Raw genomic sequence first — 22,327 nt, 5'->3', positions numbered from 1 at the left:
GTGTGATTTTGGCATGTCTAACACATTGCTCGGATAACTACAGTTGAGCATAAAATGACACACGATAAAAATACTTTTCAAATCTATAAAAGTTATTTGATAAAACGAGATATTTTGATCATTTGTTATTTATTTTTGCAGTGATTTTTTTGCATGTGTGCCTAATATTACTATCCTCGCTGTCATTATGAGGTATTTGCTGATGTGACACACCCTCTCTATTTTGCCATTCTTATATGCTGTGAGTACAGAAACTATCTACGTTTTCTTATTTTAATCATTTTGAAATGACAGGGTAAACGTGCATAGTTTTTTCCATATTCTGATGTTTTCTTACACACATTGTACACAGTAACAGTGGACAGTATGATTTTTAAAGGAAAATAAATCATTGTTACAAGTTAACAAAATATTGTTGTATGATTTGCTTATAAACAAATGAGGGCCAGTTAGTATTGTTTAAAAGTTTGAACATATATCTTAGTTGTTAGATTTACTTTGAATGTGTCTACCACAACATAATTTGTTTTACTGGAGCTTTACCAACATGCATCTAAAACAATCTAAGATCTCCTCAAAAGAAGACAATAAGGTTTATAATATGCCTCACCTTATTGTGATTTTGAAGTAAATGCTCAACCAATAATAGTGATTTTATTCATATTTATTGAATTTATTTACAAATGTGATTTATGATACATAATCATAAGAGAAAAGCCACAATGTTTTTAAATGCACACTGTAACCATCATAAAGTCCCATACACCCCAATCTAAATAGCATCGATAAAAGACTTAAACTCTTTCCTCAGCAGTGTGTTCATAGTGTATATAAAGGCATTCATACAATTTCACAGTTTTAAATAAGCCATTAATGAATGTTCTCAGGTTATGGGAATAAACCCCTGCTGGCATATGTACTGCATGTGTGAAACGTAACACTTTAAGACAGAAGTATGTTACAATCTGTATGCAAAGGTGCAAGACATCGTCATGACAGAAAACTCCATCTAAATCTATTAGCCTACATCTAAACCCTATTCAACTTTAATAGTAAAAATAAATCTGTTTTAGATCTGTCATTTCCTCCTAAATATAATTTAAGTTCATATGCAGCTTTTCTGTAACACTACCATATATAATACAATAGACAAAATGCTTTAAAACGGCATAAAGCATTCATGTTGTACTTTACTGATCATTGATAACCATAATAAAAACAAAACTTTAATGGACTGCCCTTTGTAAACATTAGAAACCAACTGTTTGTTATTGTCTTTGCTGTACTGTACTGTTCTTATATTGGCAGGCCATCGCAATGAAACTGAAACATATGCATATGCAAAGTGCAGTGTGCATATTTATATACATGTTTTTGTTTTTTTCAAAAAGGTTTTTATATGGCTGATATACTTGTGTTTTAACTTTTGTTGTGCTACAAAATTACTATCTCTAAAATAGTCATAGTCAAAATAATACACTTAAAATATATATATACATGAACATAAGCATATGCTTCTTTATACATTTGCATCTCAAGAAACAGAAATCTCAAAGCAGGCGTAATAAATCATGAAAACAAAAAATATATATATACAGTTGGCCCCTAAAAGGATCTGGACATGTATGTCAAACATAAATATGTAGAGATGTCTATAGGTGTATAGCTGCATTAAATAACTAAATATCAAAAGTAACATTAACTTCCTACAGTAACTACTTCTACCTAACTGATCACAAGGTAATATTTAGTGTGTATAAGTTCAGTTCCTCTTAAGTCACCCTAGCAGAGTTCACATTAACTATAGACGTGTTTTTATTACGTTTGACAACCAGAAAATGTCTTCTTTTACATTTATTGTTCAGGAGGTCTTTGCATGTTTTTCTTGTGTCAGTGCGTGTGTACTGGATAAAGATGGCACTCTTGCGACCCCTAAAAAGATTTGAATAATGGATGGATGAATATCTATCATTTTAAAAATAAATTAATATTTTAGTATAATATAAAAACCCATCATACGTTGTAAGTGTGATCTAAATATCCAAATACAGCTTGGGGCCACAAACATCAAACCCACCAACCCTCAAAATATATTTTTTATATGTATCTATTATTTCAATTCACATTGAATTGTGTCCTAAAAGAGATCCTAAAACCCTGCAACAGGTAATGGAAAAAAAAAACAGAAATATTGAAGAATCTGTGGTCCGGATCTGGTAAGTTTATAGTGATTATTGTGTTGGATTGGATAAGATCACAAAGACACGTCTGTGTTGAAATTTCAACAGCACAAACACAGGCAAAAGAACAGAAACAGCAGGACTGATCCAATAATGGATTATTATTGTAGATATATGCCTGTTCAGGGCTCATTGGTTGCATATCCAGGGTATATTTTGATAAAAAGTGCAAAAAGACTTATATTCAGTGCTGAGCCATAAATGAGCATCATCCAATGACAACAGCATCACATACAGCAGAGTCTCGCCAAACACATGGCTATTCACAAATAAAGCAGATTAAGTCAAACCTTCACACAGCAATTTCTGCTAAAGAAAATGTACATCACATTTTACCAGCTGTAAAACCTTTTCTGTTTATTCTTCCAGTTTGGCCTGTATTACTGTATATAATGTCAGTGTATGATACAGTGCTGACTGTATTGAGTTCAATGAGAGGCTGTCTGAGGACGGTGATTGTGGCGGACCGTGCCCAGATCATCATTCTTGGATCAGCAAGGAAAGTCTCGCCTCTGTGGCTGCTTATCCATGAATATTATTTTGCTTCAGTCTCAGGTGTTTCAGGATCAGTCACGAATCAGTGAGGTAGTCTGATGTAGTTCTGGCTAAGGACTCTTACTAAGATGAAAGAGATGAAGAAAGAGTCATTGTATGAGAATATCAGTGAGATAAACACTCATTTGGTACATTCAAGAGCTGACTTAAAAATTAAATAGATAAAGGTTTTCCTTGCATAAAAAAAATCGCAAAACAACATACATTAAAGCATATTTGCGTCTTATTTACAGACTGTACCATCTAACTTCTCTTTACAATTTTATCGGACATGCACGGTTACGCACCTGAACCAAAGTGAACTTCTGGTCTGTATTTATTTATTGGTCTGGCTAGTGGCTAAACTGATCTCTGAAACAAATACCTTGTCGAAAATAAATGTTTTGGTTTGCTAAAGACGAGGCGAGAGGACGGGCATGGATCACAACTGTGTGGAGAGGTTTGGCTGCCAGGCAAGAATTCAAGGAGCTGTAGCTAACACTGCATACATTCATTTTACAGTAACGTTAGCTCAGTGTATTAGTTGATATGTGTAATATATGATATATGAAAGAAGGTCGATTATTTCCCTTGTTATCAGAAATAAACTACTGTAAAAGTCTACTGTTAGAACACAAAAGCTATTTTTTGTGTCTATATGAGCTGGAATAATACTGTGTTATGTGTATTTAAACAAGTTAGCATTCATTTTGAGGCAATCACTCCTCCAGAATGCACATTTTGGTCGGTGATTTTTGATTTGAGTAAAGTGATGGTAATTAAAGGTTTGTTTAACATCACAAACACACCCAAGATGTGAATGCAACATACCATTATAGTATAATCAGAAGCAAACGTCACTCCTTTAGTAGGCCGTGAACCCTCCTGGGAACTACTGCTACTGTGACCGCTGAGGGAATTTTTCCTCATGATTCCTAAAGACCAGAAGATCACACAGAAAATGGTTCATTATTATTAATCATTGATGAATTAATATGAAACTAAAGCACAATACTACATCTGCATAATCTGGTAACGTGACTCCATACTGTAGGCAGGCTCCCTAAAGGGTGTTTCAAAAGATTGCTTTTATCCTTTGTGGACCTGTCAATCTCATAATGCATTGTAACAATAAGCTCTTGAATATAATGCAATACACAAAAGAAATATAAAGCAAGAAATTGTCAAAAATAACCTTTATTCCACCAAAGTTTGGACATTTACATTTATACATTTAACACATATACAGTAGTACTATAATACAAAGTGACTTACAATGCATTACAAGGTATACATTTAATCAATATGTGTGTTGCCTTTGTACCCTTACGTTGTTTTATTGTGTACTGTAGCCTATAGGGCTGACTGTTCACTGTTGATGTCTCTACTTTCTTAATAATATGAGCAAAAGTATTAGTAAAATATGAATAGAATAGATATTTTTTATCTATACAGTATCACTGTGCCAGCCAGACACTCACGGTAAGAAGAAATGGTCAAAAAAATGTTCCCAAGCTGTCAGTGGGGCAGTGCCCTTTAAAAAGGTCCTAATATGTAACGCGGGGTTAATTGTAACGCAACTACTTTACATATTTATACAGAGCCGAGCAATCTGTGTTTTTGGTCTTTTCTATTACTGTCAGAAGTGAATTTGTGAAAAGTTTTGATGTGTTTAGATTAAGATATTGAAAGAGTGTTTTAGGCATACAAGTAAATTTCTTCATCTTCGATTTCTAAATAGTCACCAAATCCAACCTTATATTATTTTAATCACAGTCTTGTTACCTAAAACACAACACAATTTTATAACATGTCATCAACACCTAGTAACTGATAGCTGTGATTGAAAACATTTTTACATAGCGGGGTTAGTTCTCACACAGTGTTAAAATGACCCTCGGCTATACAATGATAATAACATCAAAATAACTGTTTATACAATATGAGGCAAAGTAACTCACAATTTTGATTTTTTTGTGTTAATGTACAGCCCTTATTTAATCTATTTCTATGCATTGCTGCGTAATACAAGGATGGTTAGATGAAGGATCATGGATGGATGAATATGGCATGGATATCTATCTATTATAGGCAGTTATACCGTATTTTTCGGTCTATAAGCCGCGTTTTTTTCATAACTTGGCTGGTTCTGCGTCTTATAGTCAGGTGCGCCTTCTAAGTCAGTATGAATTAATTTTGACATTTATGAGGCAAGAGACAACATCACCGTCTACAGCCGTGAGAGTCCGCCATATGCTGCTTCTGTATTTATGTAATTCAATGAATTCAGTGATGTGAAATGACGAGTATGCGAGCTTCACGCTAGTTGTCTTGTTCGGTTAATTTAGACTATTTAACCTTCCAGGTAAGTTCTGTATGCTATGGTTTATGGTTTAAATAACTGATAATATTACTTTAACGTACAGACATCTATTCAGCCTGCTGTTCTGTCTGCTATTGTTTAGTTCAGTGGTTTTGAAACTGGGGGCCGCGAGATGGTGCCAAGGGGGCCCCAGTTTTATGACATTTTATGAAATACATTAATTTATCATGAATTCTGTGTAGTTAAACCTAAAAAAAATAAGGCTACTAAGCAAAAGCACAACCTTTTTGTATAATTTAATGTTTTTAAAAATCCTCTGTTTGTTACAATGAACCCCATCTACAAGTATGGGGTAATGTTTGCACTCCTGTCACTTTCGGTGTATTTGTAAGATAACAGTAGGTCCCACAAACAGACTTTAAGGGGTGGTTTCCCGGACAGGGATTATCTTAATCCAGGACTAGACCTTAGTTTAATTAGGAAATATAACTAGTTTGAACAAACATGTCTTAATAAAAATATTACTTGTGTGCATTTTGAGGCAAAACAAAAAGCACTGATGTATTTTAAGATATGTCAGTGCAAGTTGTTTTCAGTTTGAACAGCTCTTACATTTATTTTAGTCTAGGACTAGTCTAATCCCTGTCCGGGAAACCGCCTCTAAGTGTTTATTTGTAGCAGAGAGGTGTGTGTTAATGATTAATGATTAATCTAACTTAAATATTTTTTGAATGATAGAGCCAAAGCCAAAAAGGGTTACTTTGTGCAGTGCTCTCCCTTACATTTGATACCAATATGCACCTCTGAGGTACAAATATGTAAGGAATAATTGACGACGGGCCATTGAATTATAAGAAAATAATGCACACCAAGGTGGTAATGCGGCACGACGCGAAGCGCAGGTGTGCATTATTTTCAAATAATTCAAAGGACCGGAGTCAATTATTCCGCTTATACCACGGTTACCACAAACATTGCTCTGGTGCCTATTTTTAAGACATTTGAAAAGATAGGTGTGCGGTTTACAGAAAAATAATCAACACCCATAGAACATTTCTCAGCCAATCAGAATGCAGCATTCAACAGACCCGTGGTATAAGAACTCTTAAAATGCAACAGTGTACTTTTTAAAGGGTTCGCCCCAGTGACAGCCGTAGGGATCATTTCTTCTTACAGTGAGTGTAGCAATATTTTAACACCAGACTATATTGTAATCATTTGGAGTGATATCATTTAGATATTTTCTTTATTTTGGAAGAGAGCCTATTGTTTTTCATTAAGGTTCAATTGAATCTATACTGAGATCAGTGTTTAACCTGTTAAAGGATGAATATCCAATCTCTGTAGGCTGTTGCGACGCGATGAAGGGAAGTTTCCTCCTTTAGACAGTCGACGCTGGCGGCTGGAGAGCATAGCAGCTGGAGATACCATACACGGGGGAGGAACCTTCCCCATCTTGGCATAAAGTTCCTCTATCTCTCGCTTCTGCACCGCCTGAAGACTCTGGACCTCACACAGATGCCTGATAAAAAAGAAACGACTTAAATCAACCTTTTGATTTGATAAGATAAAATCTAAGCATCAATTATGCTCGAGACATTGAAGACAAGCCATTAGTTTGTTAATTAAAATGAGAAGCCACTTACTTCTCCCTTAGATCTTGTAGCTCCCCCCACATCTCATCATCCTCACTCTCTGATTCGTCGCTGCTCAGGTAGGAGGAGCTCCGTGTGTAGTTGGTCCAGAGGTTTTGAAGAGGACTGGGATAGGGAGGACTGCCTGTGTTGCCATCCCACGCCCGTCCTTCTGGGTCCAAAGCAACAGAAAAACCACTGTCCACAGATGTCCCCAAGAGACTTGTCCCACAATCCACTCTGCGAACCTTCTTCCTTTTGTGTTTCTTATCTAAAGGGATCTCATCTTTATGTTCTTCACCCTGTTCTTGAGCAACCCGTCCAACTTGCTCTTCTTTCCGACTGCTCTGCATCTCGAACGGTTTAGCAGAAGCTAATAGATCACATGGTGCTTCACAAACATTTTGAGTCTTTTCTGCTGGACAATTTTGCTCCTGAGATGCAAAAGTCGCCAAAGGCTGATCCAGCGACTGGATGAGATTGTCTTTTTCTACAGAAGGTGCGGTTGATGTTTTACTGGGTGTTTTTTCAATGTCTGGGGCAGGAACTGCTTTACTGGGGGACACCTGAAAACGGCCCACAGTCACAATAGACTTTGTCTCTGCAAGAAAGAGGGTATATATGTGACCCCGCCTGTGAAAACCCCACTAAGGTCTTTTTTGTGATTGACTGTTTTCTATAAAATCATCCTATATCACGTAAAGAACATTCTGTAGAAATATAAACTTAATATCTTTAATATTGACTAAGTAAGGTCATGTAAAAAATGAACTCTTATATAAAATCAATGATTGAAATCAAACTTTGATGCTCCTAAATTCAGATGATGACAGTTTTAGCCTGTATTTCAGAGGCAGGGTCACACATAAGAAAATATCCACCTTATTTTCGAATGCGAAAGTGATGTGATGCATTTCCCTTCTTTGTGCGAGACGTCCATTTTAATTGCCAAAATAGTGTGGTGGGAGCACACATAAAACATGATTTAAACAGTTATGGTAAATATTTACTACACCTGCCATGTATGAACCAGTGTGAGGATGAAATGAAGAAGTGGCCTGATATATCATATGAAGATATATTCAATAATTTCATGTTGTTGATGGGTAATAAATGCGCAAATATAAAAGCACAGAGATATATCAGTAAGTTTACAATGGGAAAGTCAGTTGAGTGTACTTTGTACATGGAAAGACATATTTTTTCAGGCTTTTTTAGGCGTTGGTTTAAAATGTCACAACTGTCCCTCTGGTGTGAGGTTTTTCTTTTAAATGGCAATTTTTAATCGACGTTTGAGTTTTTATAAGCTTCACACGGTCCAACAGTCAGCAGCAGTGTTGGGGGTAACGCATTACAAGTAACGTGCATTATGTAATAATATTACTTTTTTGAAGTAACGAGTAAAGTAACGCATTACTTTTTAAATGTACACATTCATATTGGAGTTACTTTTTCAAAAAGGAGTAACTTAATGCATTACTTTTAAAAGTAACTTTTCCCAACACTGGTCAGCAGCATCTTTTTCACTCAACACATTGTAAGTTATTTGAACAAGCCATAATAAACTATTACATGTATTCAGTTTTATGGAAATATTATTACATCACCTCTTAGATGGAGACAAGGGCTTATGAAATTATTTCCTTATTTTAAAATTATTTGCTTTATTTAAACTATTGTTGGGCGATATGCTCCATTTTGAGATCGTGAGATAGTATCGTACACGATAGTAACGGAGGGGGGGGGTGGGGTTGTCAATAGTTTACTCATTTATTTATTTGTCCATTTTTGACTAATTTATGACAAGTCACTTGATTGGTGGACAAAAAAGAAGCAAGGGCAACACTGTCATGACCCCAACCTTCTTAAAACTGATGCCATTAATCAGAGCGTGTCATTAAATCCAAAATCAAAAATTTCCTGCGTGCCAGTCATGTGCACACTCGCTGTTCAGGTGCTAAAAGGAGGCCATGCCGCGCACATTCAGGTCTGAGCAAGAGTCCAAGACGCTTACATTAATCCAGGTGCATGCAAGAAGTAATTTGCACACGTTACAAGCTCTCTCAACCAAAGTGAAGCCCACAAACCCTCTCATGCAAAGAAAAGCACGCAATGCGCATGTTAATGGGAAACTATGATGATAATAATAATAACTAATCGCTAACTATTGTCATGAAAGCCCGCTATTGGCGATATGCCCGACGATCGTTGATGAACAATACTATTGTCTATCGCAACCCTGTATCATGAAATTATGTACCTATAGTCGCGCAAATTATGTACCTATAGTCGCGTAGTCTTTTCCGTGACACTGACACGTCCCCTCGCCTTTTTGCGTGAACATTAGTGTTGTAGTCAAGACCACCTAAACCGCGACCAAGCAAAGACCAAGACAGGCCGGGACCGAGATAAGACCAAGAGTTTAAAGGGTGGAGACCAAGTCAAGACCAAGACCTGTGCAAGTCACTGCATTAAAACACTTATGATAAAATGTGGAATATGCATATGATTAAGCACTTTTAGTCTGTCTGTGTGTGTCCGTGCATGCATGCGTGCGTGTGTGTGTGTGTGTGTGTGTGTGTATGCCATCAGAAAAGTTGATTAAATAATCAAAGGCATTGCAGATATGTGGGAATTTATCTTTGTCTATAAGGAAATAAAAGTGAACAAACACTAAAGAGCTGAAATCAACTTAACCATTTATTCTGAACCGTCTTTCCATGGCTTGCCATCCACTTATGCACTTATGTGTTTTTAGTAATAAAATTAGAAAAATTATTTGTTACTCAACTGTTTTGTCCTATTTTCAAACCAACGCTTCGGTTTAGCTTTAGATTTGGTGTTTGCCTTAGGATGTCTTTTAAGTATTGGTTAATACCTTTTTTTCATGATTTTTTTTTATATTTTCTGATTTTTCAACCATTGTTGCCTGGCGTTAGGGTTAGAGTTGGGTTTGGGTAAGGTTGTCATTTGATGTAGATTTGATCTAACCCTAAACCGAAGCGACAATGGTAAAAAAATAGTACAAGACTGTTCAGTAACAAATATGTGAAAATGACATGTAAACAGAAATATGTGACATGTTCAACGCAAAAAGGTGGAAAACGTGTCAGTGTCACTGAAAAGATTTACGTGACTATAGGTACGTAATTTCATGATACTGGGTGGTCTATCGGCACAAGCCTATTTAAAAAAAGTATGTGCGAACACATTAAGAACTGTTATAAACATTAACTAATAAGCAGTTTATGTCGTATATATTCTGTACTGTAATCACATTTTGTAATAATATATAGTAGCAGAATAAATAAACCAGCTAAATCAGCATATTTTTATCAGCATAATATCAGTTTTTTTTAAACCAATATTGTATTTCTTGTTTACTGGAAGTTTCTTTGAAAGGTTTTACTGGATTGAAGTGTGGATAATGGATGTACATGTGCCACATACACATTCAGATGGCGGCGCCCACATTTATGTCAAAGATGGGTGTATAAAGAGTTGAAGAATGTAAGCTTTCCAGTGAATCACAAAATATAACTCATCTTCTCACAGATAACTTTTGTTACTAAAGCGTAAAGAGTAATTTTGAATAATTGTCCTACTGCAACCTTTAAATAAAAACTGTCATTTGTAAAGCATTTTTTGATCAGACAGACTCACGCTGTGTGTAAACTGAGAGCCGTGTGACTAATACGTCTGGGGTGGTTTTTCGTAGTTGGCTGTACAAACAGTACGGTACAAAACTACTTTTGCTATACTGGCAGTATAAATTCAGCACAGTAGGTTAAAAACAGCAAGTTCTTTTAAATGTTTGTTAAATTTTGCAAGGTTAACCGGTCTTTGGTTTGAATACTATGGTCCAGTACATTATGAAAAGTCTTACCAACATACTTTAGATTCAAGAACACATAAAGGCTATTAATACTACTAGGAACATTACCACCAGATAGTTTGGTCATGCAAACACATATACAGGCTGCCCACAAAACTCTGTGAGTGCGAGAAGCTATGTATTTAGACCAACTACGAGATGATGATGAAACCACATTGTGCAATGAAGAAAACAAGAGAGGAATACATCATTGTAGGGTTGCATAAGTGCGTATGTGTGTGCCTGTGTTTATTGGTCAAATGTCTTACCAGATGCTAATGAGATTTCTTGGCATTGAGATACTGTGGTAGTCTCTGGTGGTGCAGGGGGGGACAGTGATCTAGGACTGGATGACGATACCTTGAAGAGTGCAAGACCATTTCATTAGGCAAAATCTGTGTTTCATAACTGAAGTCAATAACAGTTTAAACAAAACACTGAATAGCCCTTTAGTCACAAAACAAGACGCATAGCAAAACATTTACTCAATAAAGGCAGAAAACGCAGTTTTTGTAAAGCTTACTCTGCTTGCAAGGCTGTTTTGTGAGGAAGACGACAGCCCGGATGAAGACCCAGAGCTCGTCCGCTGGTCCAGCATGTGCCTGGGGAAAGTTGGTCTGTATTCATGATGCAGAGAATATTCCTTGGATGTTTCTTGTGTATACTGTGCGCTTCCCGGTATTCCCTCTTGAGAAACAGTAAAAGCTGTCTGCTGGGCAGGAATGGGAATGACACTGGGTGAAGTAGACGTAGGCGGTAATATCCCAGTTTCCTGATTCCGAAATTGAGAATCCATAGTCTGGTAATACTCGGCCATCCCTGGAGTATACGGCACATCTCCTTGTACAGGCTGGGCATACTGGGACGCATACATCGTTGGATATCCAGGTTGAGGATGTGTGTGTTGGCTCATCTGAGATTGGTAGCCTGGGGGTATGGTGTGTACCATAGATGGCATGGCCTGTGCCAGGCTCGAAGTGGGCATAAACGAATGCGCCATGCTCATGGCCATCGAAAGCACATTGGCCAGGGAAAACAGGGGTTGAGTGTGAGGTGGCCACATTTGAGGTGTGTGAGCAGGTGTGGGAGATGGGGACAACATGTCAGATAAGGGACTTGAGACGTCTGGGCTGAAGGGACCGGGGGAGCCGGAAGTAGATGCTGGAGCGGAGAGGGAGTAAGTTGGGTTGCTGTGCACGCGTGATAGAGGTGCGTGTGTAGGTTTGGGAGAGCCTGGGTGAGGTGGGTATGGAAAGGTAAAATGTGTGGGATTGTTCATATACGAGGGTATATACTGCTGCACGTGAGGTAGTTTGGAATGAAGCATTCTGGGATCAGGAGCGTATGCCAAAGCTGACGGGACACGATGTGGATGAGGAGAACCTGCAAAAAGAAAACATTGCTACTTAAGTTGTGACGCAAACTACATTTTTGGTGGTATTTTTTTGTAAAATTAAATCATTAAAAAAAGTGTAAATATCTTGTTAAGGCACGCTGTCCAAGTTTACCCAAAATCAACAAAAGCTACTGATGCAGAACATGTTTCACCAATTATTATAGTAAGCAATAACCATGATTACTATAACCATGTAAATATTTATATGAATGGCAAAAAAGGCTGCATTACCAGTTCATTCTGTTTGTACATCTTTTGTGCAAACCCACCCAAACCAGATAATGTTCACTCTTATTGTATTGTTCTACTATATTTCACACACCTACATGCTTGCGTCATACTGTATCTTGTACAGTAACTGTCAATGCTAAAACAAATAGAGAGGGCTTTATACAATAACATATTCTTACAGTGCCAATACATGAAGTTTTGTCTAAAACTGTCTCTGTTTGCACCCTTAGGACACCCCTGCATGCCCAACTTCAAGGGGAGGCCCTTAAACCCCCATGCATAGAAAAAACATCCAAAAATTGATTGGAACTGCAAAATTAAAGGAATCAACCTTGTCAATACTATTTAACACCTGAAACACTGACAATACATTTTAAACACACCCAAAGTTTAGTGGTATTGATTTCTTCACTGACAGCGGAGCCAACAGACCATCCTCTATGAATGACCATGATTTTGTCATTGATGAAGCAAGTAAGTCGCTCTGACATTTAATGAAAATACGAACCACATGTGCATTACCAGCGCCCATCCCAAAGCACATGCTTGGCGGGTCGTTTCGGAGGTTTCCAGTCATTTCGTCAACTAAACTAGCGGAATAAAAGTAATTGCATTGAACGTTACGACAGTAGCTCTTTGGTTATCGCTGGATGCTTGGAAACCACAACTTAAAAAAAATCTACAGCATAAATAAGTCAGAAGGGTTGCACTTAGAAAATGCGTCATAGAAGCAGAAAGCCAGAAGGCAGCAGTACAAAATGTTCTGTAGGAGGGACTGAAAAACACTGACAGCGGTGGAGAGATAAATTGACGGGACATGGCTACACTGCACTTGAACAGTTGGGGGCCTGGCAAGATTTGCGAGTCTTGGTTTTTTAATATGTGCCAAAAGCTCACTGCTTCTGTTCAACTGGATTTGAAGAAAAGAGTACAGAGGATTTTACAAACACATGTAGAGATCACATTGCAAATAAACATTATCAACCGTACATTTTTACCAGTAAATTACCAGTAAAGACTGTATGTGTGAAAGGGACTAATGAATCATAAAATGGCCCTGATATGTCACTAGACATTAAGAAATAATTTTCATTTTAAATACTTATATCACTGACAACAGTGGTCTGGCCAGGATCAGGATAGTGTCATTTAAAAAGTGGAGTTGCAGCCCTCAACTGATGTTTATGTTGTCATGTTGTGTTTTAGCCACAAGTTTTGTGATTGCAATATCAGTTTTGACCACAATCCTACATACAGTTCCTTTAAATTACTAATATGCACCCAGTGACAGCTTTTATACCTTTATTTCTGAGTGTAGTAGCAGTTATGTCCATATAATTTTCAACTCACAGTTAAGAAGGTCACACCAACCGAGAAGCACAGCGCTGTGTCAATTTAATCCTGATGTAGTCAAAAAAAAAATTGTAAATAAAAAGTGTTGCCAATTTCCTAATCTGTTTACCTTGTAGGTAACTCACATTAAGATGTAAATTACTTGGCTATCACCTATGTTACATAACTAATAAAGTGTGACTCCAGACACTGTTCAAATCCCTGCCGCCCAACAGAGCGCCACTTACATAGTTTAAAGGAACAGTATGTAGGATTGTGGCCAAAACTGGTATTGCAATAACAAAACTTGTGGCTAAAACACAACATGACAACATAAACATCAGTTGAGGGCTGCAACTCCACTTTTTAAATGACAATATCCTGGCCAGACCACTGTTGTCAGTGATACAAGTATTTGAAATGAAAATGATTTCTTAATGTCTAGTGACATATCAGGGTAATTTTATGATTCATTGATATACATTTCTTACATACTGTTCCTTTAACATTAAATAACAAAATCAATAACGATTAACATAGGCTGCTAACGCATATTTAGCAAAAGTAGACTCTGTTAGACTAAACTTGCGCATATTGAACATACATGTCCGGTGTGCTACACCAGCGAGTTGGCCTACACGCGACACAGCGCTTCTCGTCCGGTGTGCGAGACCTGGACTCGACAAAACATTGGTTACATTGGTAATGTAAAAATAAAATCGTGGAAGACTAAAAAGTGTGAATTTGGTAAAAAGTGCAAAGTTCTATTTAATAATTTAGTCTCAATTGAGCACTGCTGTTTTGTCTGTTTTGAGGTAGACAACAAAAAAAGAAAGACGGCAAACTACTGGTGGACAACAAATCCCATCATTCCATGCTGCTTCAGAGCGTCATTAATCTACGTTATTGTTATTGTTTTAATCATGCTCCCTCTAGCAAGCCTGGGTTTCCCCATGCTGCCTTGCGCGCAAATGTATTCACGCTGCAAGTCTAGCATGGAAACTATGGCCCTTTTTTGCCCCTGAAATAGGGAACCAATCACAGAACGGCGAGGGGGCAGCAAGACGATGACGACGTCTATGCGACAAACCGAAGCAGTTTTGTTATTTGTTATAACACAGCAACAGACGCGAAGTTACTTTTCAATGCAGCCTTAGACAGTCTTCTAAGTAGTTTTGAAGGCAAGTTTATTTAAAAAAAAAAGAACGCAAGTTTATTTAAAAAAAGACACAATTTCATATCCAAGAAGGATGTTTGTATATGGCAAGACATGATAAGTATTTATTAATATCATATTGTCAGTATGCCTGTACTGTGGTTGCCACTAAATTGTGTTGCTTTTCATTATCAATATACAGCTACCGGTTTAGTTTCATAGCTTTCAGCTGCACTTGTACCCGATAAAAGCTGTTTATGTTTGAATTGATGTCGCTCTACATACGTCATCTGGTATAATTGAAACGATTGGCTATGAGCTACGTACAGACGCATTTGATAGACATTCATAGCGCCCAATAAACGGCTATAGGCATTCGTAAACCACCACGCCTCAAATACGAGAAAATGAGCAAATGGTTCCCAGACCACGACTCATTCTCTATAAGACAGGTCTGGTGTTAGCCAGGCTACCCTCTAGCGGGAGATTTTATGAATTGTATCTTTAACTGCCTTTATTTATGCACTCAGTGAAGTCAAGTGGTTAAGTGTACACCACTAAGCATAAGCTAAATGCTAAATGCAAACAGATTAATGCGATAATGTTAATATGATTAGGCCATAACAATCTGAGTAAACATAATGGCAATGAGACAAAGTATTACAATTTTATTTGCTGTGATCACACTGATCTGACCGAAGCTCTGCAAACAGATGACATGTTCACGCACGTCATGTAGCACACAATTCTCCCAGCACAACTTGTTGCCACCCATCTCTGCTATTGTACTTATCTACAGATCTAATCTTGTAATCTGGACTTACTTACTTTAAGATTTAAATGTATCTTTTAAATGTTTCTGTCAATAACACGTTTCTGTAGCTCATTTGTGAGAGCATTGCATTAGCAGCACAAAGGTTGTGAGTTCGATTCCACATTGCGTACTTGATTGCAGGTCAATTTAAATTAAAGCGTCAGCAAAAATACATGTAGATTTTGTTATACCACAGGCCTATTGAATGCTTTATTCTGAAATGTTTCACAGGTGTTGATAATTTTCCTGTAAAACACACACTTGATTTTTTTTAGATGTCTTAAATAGCGAAGAGTCTTAAATTTCCTTTGGTGGGTAAGTGTGTATTAGTTCATGTTAACGATAATGCAAAAGGTACAAACCCCAGAGTAAACGATGACGCGAGTTCTCGTCTTCAACGTAAATCTATTTTCTTGGACAAAAATAAACACACGGATTGTAGGCAACAGTTTACTTCCTGGGATTGGTGATGTAGACAAGATGACATTATCATAATTCCTCCTGCTTCAGACTCACCGCCTGTAAATTAACTCCGGTTAGCATTGCATTGTGAGCGAATCTTTCAAACATGGTAAGGAGCGTCACATTTCCTGCTGATGTCAGAGGTATTCAGACCAATCACAAAGTCCAGATTAGTTGACCAATCAGGGACAGCGCTTTTCAGATCGATGAGTTTTGTACAAGATCAAAGTGTTTGAGGAAAGCAGGATATCTGGAGTTAAAAAACTTACAGTATGTGAAAAATAATGCGTTTTTTTAACCATAAACCATACAAACATGAACCAAATATACAAAATAATGTTGTTTTTAGTCAATGAAATAGGTGCACTTTAAAATAACCATCAGAGCAATGTCTTAGCATTTCTGTGGTAACCATGGTGTAAGCACAATAACTGACTTTGAGTCTTTGGATTATTAGAAAATAATGCATTAACACCTTGGGTGTGCATTATGTTTGAATAATTCAATGACTGTTGTCAATTATCCATTACGTAAATGACAGACATTTTTAAATTAAGACAATCTCTCCAGATGAGCGCTGTTTTCATCCTAAACCTACCTCCCAAACAAGCATTTCATGGGATTTAGGGCATAGCTGTATCATATCTAGCCAGAACCGCTATTTTTCTTACCCCCACCTAACCCTAAACCCAACATCTCACAAGATTTTGCCATAGCTGTATCCCCTCTAGCCAGAACCAAACGGATATGAGAAAGCTTTAATCTATTGGGAATCCTCTAATCCTTTAATCTCCTCAAGAGGAATGGATTTGACTGACAGCTCTGACAAGTAAACAGACATATGCGTTAAATTAGAGTGTTTCCAACATCATTCTGACGCCCATGGTTAAGACAACCTCTAGTCAGACATGTAAAGACTTCATTAACTAACAATAAACAAGCTGCCTCCAGGTAAAATAATTACCCAACATGCCCTGGTGCCAGTCAAACACAATCTGCATCTTTGAGCTTCAGCATGTGTAGAAGGCGCCGGCTAGCGCTTGATGACATTTAGAAAATAGCCAGCGTTTATTTCCACTCACAGGATTAAAGCGTGAGCTAGGCATGAATAGGAAATAGTAGTAGGTTTCTTACATCAGAGAGAAGTGGTCACTTACCTGGAGCATTATGGAAAGACTGTGAACGCAATAGTGGGCGTGCGGGTGAGGTAATGTCTCTGCTGACTCTTGGAGGAGAGGCCTGTGCCCCAGCGCTCGGGCCAAATTCAGCTAAGAAACCAATACACACGTGTGAAAAAATGTCCTGGTTTGAAAGGCATTGCGTCATTCTACTTGATCAATACTCAATGTTTACCTGGTAGTGAGGAAGACGAATTGGTTGGTTCCAGACTGTGGAGGTTTGGCTAAAAGGAAACAAAATATATGTGAGTCATTTCAGTTTTTGCCATCTACAATTTATTTTATTCCATTACTTTATAAAATAACTTGTGGTGGAGATTTAATCTACTGTACAAACAATATAACATTAAAAAATAAAGAGGAAGCATTTTCAATTTGTAAGTAGGAGTACTCATTACACGTGTATATTTTACAATTAGGCTACATACAGAAGTAAGAAAAACATTGAAGCCATTCATTCTAAGGAGGCAATAATATAAATGCTAAGATGCGGTAAGCAATGAGCAACAGATTACATCCTCTTATTAGAAGCCTTTTATTTATTGAAACTTTTAAAGGGTTAGTTCACCCTAAAATTAACATTTTGTCAGTTACTCGCCCTCATTACTGGCATGAATAGACTGTTTCATCAGGCACACGTGGGGTGACGCGATAAGCGTCTGGTCCGAACTTTACTTCCGGTTTCTGTTTGTTTAATGGTCTGACTAGTTGCTGAAACTGAACTCTTAAACAAATACCTCATCGTAAATAACAAACGTTTTGGGTTCCTATGTAATCTATGTGTTGTTTATTATATAAATAAACTACTTTAAAAGGACTTTGTTGTTATGTATTCTTCACAGAGTTTACCGGAAGTTACGTGATGACCACGAAAGCCGCGTGTTTATGTTGTTACTGCTGAAACCGGCTATGCAAGAATACTTTTTGTCCTCATAAAGTCTGTCTCTGACACGTATTCACAAAAGCAGCACATGCATGTGTTAAAAACAGTTGTGTCATTCGTTAGCCATAGATATAAAATACATAGATTGGCAGACACATCTATGGAGTGGTATACATACATACGCACAACCGGCGCAACGTCATAGAATGTCTCTGAACAGGTTCACGCCCACTTTTGGGGGAAAAAGACTAGAACCTTCCATTGACTTCCATTCAAAATAGCGGAACAAAGCAACGTTCGTACACAGCCGGCAGGCGTAAATAACTTATGAAATCACTCAGATTAAACATGTTAAGTAATTATCTGTCCACCCTGCCTGCCATAGAGCGCAAAAAATACATTAACACATTTAATTTGGTCAATATAAAAACATGTCCCTTTCATTCTCAGAGCGTCAAATTTGTGTAACAACGCCACTGGATGGCGTTGTTACACAAAGTTTATTTTTTTAAATAGTTTATATATTTTATATTCAAACTGAAAACATGATGTGATTAACACTCAAGTCATTCAAGTCATCGTGTCTCAAGTCAAGTCAAGTCCCGAGTCTTTAACTTCCAAGTCCGAGTCAAGTTCAAAGTATTTAATTTTTTGTCAAGTCAAGTCACAAGTCACAAAAATAGCGACTCAAGTCGACTCCAGTCCAAGTCACCAAGTCACAAGTACCCATGTCTGGTAAACGTGGTATAATAGGGATAATTGATGACTGGCCTTTGAATTATTCGAAAATAATGCACGCCAGCGGTAGGACAGTACCACCTTGGATGTGCACTATTTTCAAATAATTCAACGCCGTCGTCAATTATTTCTTACATATTTTACTACTGTATAGTAAAATATAATATAAACATAATAATTAATATTCCCTTTATTAATTCACCTACAGTAACACCTGATTAATATTTATAAGCTCTATATTTATAAGTTAGCAACATAGCAGCATCCCCACAATTTTTTTTTTTACAAAATAACAAAGTTATTTTTTGGCCTTCACAGCTTTCTTTGACAGTGCAGGGTAGAGAGACAAGAAGCTTAATGGTATTAAAGAGTGGAACAGGAGCCAGGATTCAAACTCGGGTCCCCTGAAGAGCTAATGCACGACATGTCAGCAGACAGTCCATCTGTGCAAACACCATACACTTATTTTACCATCACTTTCCCCACCATCTGGCATCCAAGTTCTTCTGTCATTATTTATCTTCCAATCATCATCAATATCAAGCGTTTGATAAATTGGCGATGCTGTACTTTCTGTCAATCTTTATCATATTCAAAAATACATTTCGTAAATACTTGGTTTTAGAAACTGAAGCATTTGAAGCCAACAGAGAAACTGGGAAGTGTTTAAAGTGAAATGTATTGGTCTAATATGCTTCAATGACGGAGTCCTTAAACTTAATTAGGGTTAAGAGCAGTCGCAGTCTAACAGCTAAAGCTTTTCTACTTCAGTCATACAGTATACACAACAGTCATTGTGCTGCACAGTTTACGCAATCCATAACTACCATTAAAATCTCCCCGTGGCTCTGAAGCAGCTCCTCATCTGTACACAAACACTGTTTCTTCTGCACAGACTCTCTTCTCAACTCCACATCCGCACACACAGTATAATAGAAGAGTGATGTGATTTGGGTATACAGGGTTACATTCTGTTATATGCTAAGCATTTAAACTCTAGTTTTGTGAAAAACGACTCCAGAGAGACAAGCAACCGATGAGACACAGACCTCTGTAGAAAAGGGGTCTGGGACGTGGATCGTCTTGCACACCTGGTTCTAATCAGGCACTGGCAGAGCTCTCTTGGAGGGTTTACTGGTAGTTAAGCAACCCCAAGGGATCCATGCATGATTGTGCGGGTGTGTGTACATCCATTACACTGTTATAGATCTCCACAATCAGATAAAACACTCCATTGTTTTGCTTCTCTATACTAATTAAGAGATATCTTGAGATCAGTGGGCTGGCAGGCTAGAGTAATAGGAGACTGTACTGTACTGTATATGATCTGATGAGTTTGGACACAGAGTAAAACTTTTTATTGAAACAGCTAAATTTACCACTATGTTTTAGGTTACTCATGCTTTTATCTCATAAAAGCACCCATAGCTAGAAACAGTATAACTATATTAAGTCGGTACTATACTATAAATGAGACAATATCAAGCCAAGGCCCACAAACACATCAGGTTAATGTAAACCGAGTTGCACTGAGATATAATTTTATAGTCACTCTAAACCAGTTTTCCTTTATTTAACCCTTCCTTATTGTACTGTTTGGAATAATAAAAGGCGGTACAGAACACGCCTCGAGATAATGAGGTAAAATCTAAAACCCCTTTTGTATAAACTAGTACACTACACTCACAATAAACAAGCTGGTCTCACAGCCTGGTTTTGGCAGCCTGGTATTAGAGGAGTTTTGGTTCCTAACCAGCTAACCACCAGATAAAACCATCTGAATACCAGCTTGACCAGGCTGTAAGACCAGCTTGACTAGTTTTGCGAGGCTGAGAGGACCAGCTTAAACCAGCTACTTCCTTCTCAGCCAAGATGCATAGGAAAGCTTACAACCTGGCTAAAAAGTGTACAAAACCGATCGAAAGCCAGGCTGGGAGACCAGCTAAAATTAACCAACAAGCTTAGGCTTGTTTAAACTGTTTCTTTAGTTAGTGATGTTAGGTTCTTGGACGAATCGTTCTTTTGAGCCGGTTTTCAGGAAGTAACCGGTCGAGTTGGTTCACAAATCGAACTGAATCGAACTTTAGTTTTTTAAAAACTTTAGGTATAGGTTCCGGGTTGATGACACAGGACGCACAGCGGAAATATCACGTCGGACTTAAAAAGAACCAAGTGAGCCGGTTCAACACATAGGTTTCAACTAACTGTCGAAGTTTGTCGATGATTGACGAGGCAAGGATTGCGGATGGGCTGACTTGCTGACAGTGTGTGTTTATCACCGAGGATTTGATCAAGCCTGATGCGTTTCTTGTTTTATTAGTTTCTTGATATGCTTGTTTAATTAAAAAGCTTTAGTTTTAGTATGATTTATTGTGCATGCAAATCATATTTTAGTTGTTTTAAGGAAAACCAATGAGTTTAAAAGACAAGTTTATTATTCTTTATACTTTTGCAATTGTGCATCAGTGTCTGTAATGTGTGCTGTAGGTGCCAAACTTTTAGGAATCTTATCCAAGTTGTAGGCTAGTCAAAACTGGTCAGTTGTGACCTGGCATTTACTATCCGTGATTGAAACTGTGACCACAAACATTATTAACTTGTGAATGAAAGGCAATAAACCAGCTATGCCTTCACAAAAACAACTTTTTATTTGAATGTTAAAGCAACACTATGTAGTTTCCATGTAAAAATGACTTACGGCTCCCCCGTGTGGTTGAAAAGCGCAACAGTGCCTGGTATCAGACACTCTCTGCAGGCAGGGGGAGGGGCGGGACTGTGTGCTCTACCCTCCACCGCCACTTTCAGAGTGTGCTTGTAGCAGCTAGGAGGCTGCTCAGGTTGCAGCAACAGTACAATTTGTCCAGTTAAAAGTTGTTCTATCACTGAAATAATTTTAGAGACATTATTTAAAGGTAAAAAAACTACATAGTGTTGCTTTAATGTGTTAACACAAACAACTTTATTTGAATGTTTCATTGATACAAGTAGTTAGAAAATAAATGCGTAGTGATGTCATTCCTTGATGATGTCAGGAACTGGAGATTCGGCTTTTTGAACCGGTACAATGAGCCAAACTGTCCGAAAAGAGCCGGTTCGCGGAAATGAATCAGACTTTGCATCATTGTCTTTAGTAGGGCTATGATGAGCCACTCACTTTTCTTGTTAACACAGGAGTGTGTCACGACGAAGGAGACGATGATGGGATACACTCGGTTGTAATAAGTGGTCATATGTTGCCTATCTATGTGCTTGAACTAGTTTTGCCAATATGTGTCTAGAGATGGTTGAGCTTGTGATTTCCAGTTTCAGGTCAGCAGTTTCCGAAACACTTAAAATCTGTACGTTTGGCATCAATAGCCATGCCACTCAAATCCAAGGTGATAATAAAGTTCTAACTAACTAACTCTATGTCTAAATGTATTGGGTTGTTTCCATGTTAAAGCAATACTCATATCAAAATAACCCCATGATTTACTCACCCTCAAGCAATCCTAGATACACATGTCCATCATCTTTCAGACGAACACATTTG

The 22,327-nt window shown here is 37.6% G+C and overlaps 1 protein-coding gene across 5 annotated transcripts in view; it reads right to left on the bottom strand.

The window, feature by feature from the left end:
- Positions 1–648: 648 nt before the first annotated feature.
- wnk4a (WNK lysine deficient protein kinase 4a) overlaps positions 649–22,327 on the bottom strand; it is a 64,433-nt gene continuing 42,754 nt past the window's right edge. For 2 of the 5 annotated variants that reach the window (XM_073866554.1, XM_073866555.1), the window contains exons 14-21: positions 17,350–17,398; positions 17,154–17,264; positions 11,129–11,988; positions 10,875–10,965; positions 6,744–7,332; positions 6,414–6,619; positions 3,606–3,709; positions 649–2,854 (exon numbers count right to left, since the gene is read on the bottom strand). In XM_073866554.1, coding sequence (XP_073722655.1) covers positions 2,846–2,854; positions 3,606–3,709; positions 6,414–6,619; positions 6,744–7,332; positions 10,875–10,965; positions 11,129–11,988; positions 17,154–17,264; positions 17,350–17,398 — 2,019 coding nt within the window. In that variant the 3' untranslated portion in view covers positions 649–2,845. Of the gene's footprint in view, positions 2,859–3,605; positions 3,710–6,413; positions 6,620–6,743; positions 7,333–10,874; positions 10,966–11,128; positions 11,989–17,153; positions 17,265–17,349; positions 17,399–22,327 lie in introns of all 5 variants that reach the window. The other 3 variants (XM_055175877.2, XM_055175878.2, XM_073866556.1) reach the window with 3 other exon arrangements.

The sequence above is a fragment of the Misgurnus anguillicaudatus genome, chromosome 4 (genome assembly GCF_027580225.2).
Source record: "Misgurnus anguillicaudatus chromosome 4, ASM2758022v2, whole genome shotgun sequence".
Classification (NCBI taxonomy): Eukaryota; Metazoa; Chordata; class Actinopteri; order Cypriniformes; family Cobitidae; genus Misgurnus; species Misgurnus anguillicaudatus.
Note: the sequence above shows the minus strand (reverse complement) of the source record. Positions and strands in the feature narration are given on the sequence as shown.